Source organism: Aristolochia californica, unplaced genomic scaffold, assembly GCF_029961685.1.
Source record: "Aristolochia californica isolate CCGP_79_NKW_82.1479 unplaced genomic scaffold, dmAriCali1.0.hap1 SCAF_10, whole genome shotgun sequence".
NCBI lineage: Eukaryota > Viridiplantae > Streptophyta > Magnoliopsida > Piperales > Aristolochiaceae > Aristolochia > Aristolochia californica.
The window spans coordinates 31,329,072-31,337,654 of record NW_027181771.1 but is presented as its reverse complement, the minus strand read 5'-3'; the positions used below and the strand labels follow the sequence as shown (position 1 = coordinate 31,337,654).

General features: G+C 36.4%; 1 protein-coding gene across 1 annotated transcript; it reads left to right on the top strand.

Annotated features, from left to right (window-relative positions):
- The first annotated feature begins 1,324 nt into the window (after positions 1-1,324).
- On the top strand, positions 1,325-6,131 carry LOC137942439 (internal alternative NAD(P)H-ubiquinone oxidoreductase A1, mitochondrial-like). The gene is made up of 8 exons (XM_068788078.1): positions 1,325-2,107; positions 2,944-3,163; positions 3,527-3,687; positions 3,858-3,923; positions 4,227-4,390; positions 4,750-4,864; positions 5,488-5,664; positions 5,762-6,131. Exons 1-8 carry the CDS (start codon positions 1,658-1,660, stop codon positions 5,912-5,914), a joined length of 1,506 nt encoding a protein of 501 aa, XP_068644179.1. The 5' UTR covers positions 1,325-1,657; the 3' UTR covers positions 5,915-6,131.
- Positions 6,132-8,583: the final 2,452 nt, after the last annotated feature.

Below are 8,583 nucleotides of genomic sequence, written 5' to 3'. Positions count from 1 at the left end.
TGGAGATGTCGGGATACAAACCCTACTTTCGAGCTTGAGGACAAGTTGTATTGATCTGTTCCGTAAATTCGGTTGGAGCTTGATTAGCTACCTGTATTGATTTTCTTTGTTTGTCGTGATCTCTGGTTTTTCGGAGCCGTGGGAAGAAGACGCTGTTGGAAAATTTGATTTTCCTAAGTTAGGAAAAAATTAATGTGGCATCGGTTCAGTGCCTAACGCAACCCAACAACCCAGCACTATATCAATTTTATTACTATATTAAACTTCATATTTAAGTCTCTGGTAAATAAAATATAATTAAAATATATATTTGATTAATTAATTACTTTTAATTTTGTGAAAATATATTAGTAATTAATACCATGAAAAAAATCTATCTTATGTTATTAATATAATATTTTTTTATTTATTAATCATATTTATTTTTTATTTACTCCATTGTATTAGTGATTTAGTAGTGATAATTAAAATATTATTAACTCAAACATTTGGTTTAATTAACTCATTTTTATAATTAATAAAATCAATGGTTTTAAATTTCGAAAATGAAGATTAACTTGTCTATATTAACACCATCTTCGAACATGAACTTGTCCACACTAACACCCATTTTGAAGATGAAGATCATGTAAATGCATGAGATGAAGATCAAATTTCTAGTTTGTTGACTAACCCCCCCTAAAGTAATTTCAATGTCGATGTATATCTCCTTGCCAAAACAATGTTTTCTCACGGGTATGTCTGAGGTGGCAAATCACTTTCCGCATAAGAGGAAATAGAAAGAGATTTTGCAAAAAAAGAAAAACCACACGTGGAAGAGAGCGAGAGAGCAAAGAATAATTCTTCAAATTCATTGTCTCATCCCACACCCTTGAGATTGAGGCTCCTTCTACAAATTTTAACAATTTGTAGCCACGAGGGGGGGGGGGGGGGAGGTCATTAGTGAGAGAAATTGTAATGGAAAAATCCTTTCATGTTGACACATGTCTCAGGGTACTCTACACCAAGTTTGTGTACCCTTCAGTGATAACTGCTAAATTTTGCTTTATTTTGTTGAGGAATATCCAAAAATGTCTAGACTGAAGTTTGTGAGGCTTCTTTCCCAGTCATAAACATCGTACTTTTCTAATCATTGATCGTGGAGGAATTGTTTTCACCAAAATCTACCATTGGAGGGTATGGAATATATTTTTTTGTTGGAAGAGGTATCATAATTTATTGAAGATTAAAAACTCCCGATGCATCTGAAAATCAGAGGTTAAAGAGGTAAAGTTAATTGGTTATATTCCGATTTCCGAATGTTGCAACGAGAATGCCTTTGTTCATGCTGAACATTCTTTGAATGGATATAACCTCTTATTAGTCTTAGATCCAGCATCTGCGGAAATTAGCGCAGGCTGCGCTGCGCAGCCGCCTGCATTCGATGGCGTGGACAATGACGGGTGGTTTTTCAACATTCAGAACCCACCACGTACCAGCGTTACGTGGATCTCTTTTATTAGGATTTTGGCGGGTTCTTTTCTGTAGTCTGTGGGGCATTTTTCCTCGCTTCGTACTCTTCTGCCTTCATTTCCCGGATTAGAAAACGCATAATCCAGAAGAACTGAAGGAAGATCGTCGATCCACCACTGGCAGTTGCAGATTTGCAGCAGCAGACATGTTTTGGCTCAGAAATCTTGTCAAATCACCCTCCGTTAGGTCTCTGCTGAAATCCCAGAATCCGTTCTCTCCTGCTGTCTTCTCCTCTTTGCACTTCATCTCTTCACCTCTAACTACGACTGCGTCGAACCCGCCCAGTGGGATAGAATTTGGATCCTCTCTGGGTCCCACAACTCCCGGCGAGAAGCCACGGATTGTCGTTCTAGGATCCGGGTGGGCGGGATGCCGCCTCTTAAAGGGTATCGACACTAAGCTCTACGACGTAGTCTGCGTGTCGCCTCGGAATCACATGGTGTTCACTCCACTACTGGCTTCCACTTGTGTTGGTACTCTTGAATTTCGATCAGTCGCCGAGCCCATTGGTAGGATTCAACCCGCAATATCGCGAGAACCTGGCTCGTATTTCTTCCTTGCTAACTGTAGCGGGATTGATACTGATAAGCATGTGGTTAGTTCTCGATGGTTTAATTATCCTTCTCAAATCTTCTTTTTGGATTCGATTAGTTTGGCGAAGTGGAAAATGTCTCTATGCTGCAGCTGTAGATGTTGCAGCCTTTTACTCTGTTTTATGTTTGAGAGCGTGCTAGGTTATATCCATGCAGTATTAAGTTTGATGATTGTGGCATTTATGCGATGGCAGAAATCATTATTAGGTCATTCGAATGCAATGATCGATTCGGGTAAAAATTGATTGCCAGATTTTAATAATTGTGGTCTTCAAATATTACAGCATTTATCCACTTCCTTTTATAGATTGTAACGGGTACAAATATCTAATCTTGGAATCGACTGTCTGAGCGAACTGAATTTCGGCTCGTAATGTTGTGCTATGAGTCTGGTCTGTGGACGGGTAATTGAAGAATGATTTGGAGATCATCTTAACAATTATGTCCAATCTCATTCTAGATGTCTAAACAAGATTTTGGTTGCTTCATATAGCTCACCCGTAGGTTTGCTCTTCTCTTTTTTGTTGAATTCTCATGATGCTTGTCTATTGCCCCATTCAATTGACAAAATGATTGTAAATGAAGAAGCATAAGATTTTCTGTTTTTGTTATTATTATTTTTACCTTCCAAAATTTTTCTTTTCCCTGTACTTGTTTGCACCTTGATTGGCAAATCATTCATTGCTTTCAGTTGACAATTGAATCCTTGTGAGTGTTGCTAGCTAATATATATATATATATATTTACTACATTTTTAATGATATATACTGAAAATGAGTAAAGGAGTCTCATGAAGTTTGGTAGTCAGATCCCAATTTCACTTTTTCTTTTGTTTAAGGTGCACTGCAAGTCAGTTACTGATGGAGGTGATCAAGACTCATTGCAGCCGTGGAAATTTGAAGTGTCATATGATAAGTTAGTTATTGCATCAGGAGCTGAGGCTTCAACTTTTGGAATCAATGGCGTGAAAGAGCATGCGATCTTTCTTCGTGAAGTTTCTCATGCTCAAGAGATACGGAGAAAGCTTCTACTAAATCTAATGTTGTCTGAGCTTCCAGGTAGTGCAATCATGAGGATGCAATATGCTATTCATTCTGATTCTGATTTTAATTTTTGGAAATGATCATTTTGATCTTAAAATTGTGAATATTAAAACACTATTAAATAGTGAATATGAAAACCTTATTAATTTTCAATTTCTCTTCATATCATAGCTCATTAAACATTATTGGGCTTCACCTTTCTCTTCATGTCATAGCTCTAGCAGAAGGGTTACTATCAAATTATTTGGTTATGTGGCTCTTAATTAATTCTGTGCATTTATGGACTTTTTTTATTTGATGCAACCTTCGGTATGCATACCTGGAGAATAAAGAGCTAACTTAAGCTAATTCATAATCATGCACTTTTGCTAAATGCAGGTGTTTCCGACGTGGAGAAAAGTAGACTTTTACACTGTGTGGTTGTTGGAGGAGGTCCAACAGGTGTTGAGTTCAGTGGAGAACTCAGTGACTTCATCATGAGAGATGTCAGACAGAGATATGCACATGTTAAAGATTATATCCATGTGACTTTAATTGAGGTTCTCCTATAGCAAAAATTGATAGTGAATTAACTTAATATATGTTTTAACTATCTTATTACAGGGTTTTCTATTTCTTGTGTTTCTCCCTGTACATAGTGTTCCATTTTCTTTGAATTGTTATAGGGTTCAATGCACTATCATAACTGTTCTTTTCCTTGTAATGGCAGGCAAATGAAATATTATCTTCATTTGATGTTCGCCTCAGACATTATGCCACTGACCAACTGACTAAGGTGAGAAGCTTGTGACTGCTTGAGATTAAAAAGCTGATTTTTGTCCGAAATGCGATATGCTTAATTTTGTGTTTTGTATTATTTAAGAGATGACCTTCACAAATTCTTCTCATCATATAGTTTATAATTACATGGTGTCCTCAACTCATTATACTATTTTCCCTGGAAAAGTAATTGTACTATCTTCAGTGCATTTCTTGGTAAATGTGTCCTCCTCATTTATCTCTTTTATGGTTATTTGGATGACAGAACTTGTTCTTTTCCTTTTGGCAATGAAGCATATGTGTTTCTGTGTTTCCCCAGTCAGGAGTCCGCCTTGTTCAAGGAGTTGTGCAGGATGTTGGACCTGAAAAGATTGTTCTTAATGATGGCACAGAGGTTCCATATGGTTTGCTAGTGTGGTCTACTGGTGTGGGTGCCTCTCCATTTGTAAGATCTCTAGAGTTCCCAAAGGCACCAGGTGGAAGGTACATCCCTAAAGTTGGGTCTTATCCAATTATACCTACTCCCCTAGAAAAGAATCCTGTACCCTTTCTCAGTGGATTGTTCATGCTAAGTTTGGCCCTGTCAATTGTAGGATACTGCGTCTGTGGACCACAATTTGAAGATCTTATTGATTATAAGAACCAATCTGATCAGATATAAAATCTCATTATAAGAGTTAAAACATGATGGTACAATTATTCAAGTGGTTATGTTGGAAATTGGGCATTGTGGTGCCCTTCAGTTGGTGGATCTGGTCTGTTTATCTTTGAAATCTATATCAATGCATTTCTCACACAAGTGAAGTGGAGTGTTGTCTAATCGTTTCCTTATATCTTAACAGGATAGGTATTGATGAATGGTTGCGTGTTCCTTCTGTGCAAGACGTGTTCTGTATTGGTGATTGTAGTGGTTTTCTTGAAAGTACTGGTAAACCAGTACTTCCAGCTTTGGCCCAGGTTAACTGCTGACTCTACTTTTAATTTACACTTTTCTTTCTGTTCCTTGTTCTTTAGTTCGTATCTTGTATCTTTTCAATGTCAGCTATTGCAAAACTTTTATTTATAATAGTTGAACTACCTCTTTGGTGAGTAAGAGGACCTTCATAAAGTGAAACATCTTGTGACTCCTCATTACTAATCTACTGGATCGCCAGTGTGGATGTGGTGGGCATGAGAAATATTGGTAACCTCTTAGTTTGACTGCCTGCGTTCTTCAATAAAATATGACTGGAGACACTGATTCAATGAGGTTTCATAGATTGGAAAGAGGCAAAATATGAGTTGCTAAGAATTTCTTATTGCATCTTTTCTTGTAGTGTTCTAACAGTATACAACTTGTCTGGGTTCAATAGTTCGAGGGATATCTTAAACATTATTTATACTAAATCTCTGTTTTGTTACTCCTGGGAGATGTTGTGAATGATACCATTTGTTCATTTGTTCATTGATGTCCTTGAGTTCTGTGAAGATAGTAAGGACTAATGAAAAATTATTTTGGTCTTTTCTAGCTTATGATGTGCTTCTGTGCAGCATCTAGTTTCAAAATTTTAAGCCATCGGTGTGTTGTCTGTCTAAACTAGGTGGCAGAAAGACAAGGGAAATATTTAGCTGGTCTACTGAATCGGATTGCTAAAGATGGAGGGCATGCAAATTCCACAAATAATGTAAACTTAGGAGATCCATTTGTTTACAAACATATGGGTAGTATGGCATCTGTTGGCAGCTACAAAGCTCTCGTAGATCTTAGACAGAGCAAGGTCAGTTATCGTTTTATTCTGTCACAGCTTCCATCCGGCCACAAGTGAACCAGGCCCAGTATCGGCACCTAACATAACTTTTTTTCCTCCTCCTCAGGAAGCCAAAGGTTTGTCTCTTGCAGGATTTTTGAGTTGGTTCATCTGGCGATCCGCATATCTCACTCGTGTCGTAAGCTGGAGGAACAGGTTTTATGTTGCAATCAACTGGGCAACAACGTTAGTGTTTGGTCGTGACATAAGCCGCATATAGTTCCACGAAGGTGTTTGATGTGAAACCTCATAAGGAGATCAAAAGTCGTCATAATCTTTGCAAATTTTCTTTTTGGCTGGAAAAAGTGAAGTAAACGCTTGTCTTGGATCAGTTACAAATCGTTTTGTAAACCCAAAATTCATTTCTTCGTTCTGTAATAACTATATAATTGATTTTTCTCCTTGAGAAAAGTTTATCTTCTTTGATATTGCAGTTAGCTCTGAATTCTAGTGTTTCGTCTAATGCAAATGATTCGTCAGTTGTTGTACAGAGGCCTTCAATTGGTTCCTGTTGAGTACTCATTTACCAAACATCATCGTAATTCTTCATTTTATCCCCGTCTCTGTTGACACCTGGATTCTGGACCAGATTACGTCTAAATATAAAAGATAAAACCCAATTGATCAATAACTTGCATCTTGAATTGTATAATCTGTTCCACATTAATGGATTAACTGATATGCACCTTGGAATTTCTCTGCAAAGGGTCACCCATAAAAGAATCTCGTGGATAAGGGATAGTGGATGATTTTAAAAAAAATCTTCTATACTCTGTCCTGGATTTTTCCTTTTGCAAAATATTTTTCCATTGACTTCTTCTCGATTTATTGTGAGAATATCCTTGTTTTTTTTTTTTTTGTGTGAATAAGTACTCAGAAACAGCATTTTTAAGTTCTTGAGATTTGATATCAAAACACAATTGACAATCTAAGTTTTAGTGTGTGGAAGCTTTGTTCATGAGAAAAGAAAGCTCTAATTATTCATAATCCAAAAGCCTATCGAGTTTCTATAGTCAAAGTAGCAACAAACAATCATTTTTACCACTATTTTGCTCATATCTTTGGAGCCGCCCCTGCAAGCAATATGAGATCAAATATTCTTATCATGCATTAAGTAGAGGCCAGTTGCAAAATTAAGGCTAGTCAACCAGGGAACTCCAATACATCCGTTAGATTAAGCAAGACTTGGATCAAATTAGTGTGTTGAGATAAGATTAGAGGACTTTTTTAGAGATTGGGCCTCATATCACCTTAAATCTTGTAATTTTTCTTATTATTGAACTTACGATCGCACATCTTCATGGATCTGATCCTTTTGTACATTAATACCCTTGTATTCAAACTTATTATTGCTATCAAAGCTTCTTGGATTTGAAGTAAGGAAGCTTGTTGTTATCTAGACTTCGTAAAGTTTAGTGGTTTGTTTCCCTCTCCAAACATCACCTTCATTTACCACCAAAATTTCCTCACAAGATCCCCAATTGCATATCATAGCACATCGGTATGGCCCCCAAAACACATAATTAGAAGTGAAAAATGCGATCACAATGCACCTAAATTAAAGTCATGTTAGGTCCCATAAGACACAAAACTAAAGAGGGAGAGGAACAAAGTTTGTGTGCACTAATGCTAATTTTTCAAACTCTTTCAAAATTTATCACAAAATCTAATTTTATCATGTTTTTTAGATAGTTTATTTACAAATTGATGTAAATTTAGAGTAGAAAGTGTAAGAGTCGTTACGTCCACTCTTGTAGGCGGTAACTTTCTGCACCTAATAGATCGGTTAATTGGGGTGTATTAGCTAGTCGCTGTTATGGTATCAGAGCTGAGCACGCCATGTCCTGCGTTCGAATCCCGTGAGAGGCGGTAGAGAATGGGTGGGGTGGGTGTCAGAGTGGTTTCGTCCACTCTTGTAGGCGGTAGTTTTCCGCACCTAACAGATCGGTTTATTGGGTTGTATTGGTTAGCCGCTGTCAGAAAGCAAATAGGCAAATCTTACAATAGACACTTATGTTGTTGTAATGGTTCATAACCTAAACTCAAGTTATGATCGACTCCCAAAATGTCTCTATGCTTTGGAGTTAAATCCACTATGTAAAAAACTCAATAACACCTACAACGATGAAGCCACAAAAGCTAATTACATCAATTATTCACAAAAGGGATTGTAAAAGCTCAACTAGGTTATCCAAGCCTAGATCCAATAAAGGATATTTCAACAACTATAGGTAACAAATGTTTTTCACTTTGTGAGGACCCAATTCATGGCAAACAAACAACCAAATCACAACCACAACAACTTCCCAATTGATGTGAGTTCAAATTTTTATATGGCCCACAAAAGGCTTGAATGATTATAATGAAAGGGTGTCTTCCTTGTAATTCTAGTACATTTAATGTCTCTTCAAAGCTAATATAACTATAATAAATACAAATAAAATATGCCCATTCAAATATGATAGCAACTCAAGGGTAAGTAAATCCACTTGATTTAAAAATTAAAGTTCAAATTGCAAACCCAATAAATATTTGAAAATCTAAGTTCAATTTTTAAATGACTTCATTGCCAAGATTTTTTTTTTGAAAATACCACCAAAAATAGATTTATTGAAAATTAACTAAGAATTTCAATGCTCAAGTTCAACACAAAGATCATTCAAAGACAATCGTGGATTCAAAACATATACTCTATTGTATTTGCCCCTGTAAATGCAACTTAATCACATGAAATGTTTGAAAGTACAACTCAAGATAATTTATTTTATGATTGAAAATGATTTTAAAATCTAAGAACTTGTGCTTAGTAGATACAAATCAACTCTGTCAACACAAGAATTGAAAATCCAATCTCAACTAGACTTGGTAGACAATGGAATATAATTTGAC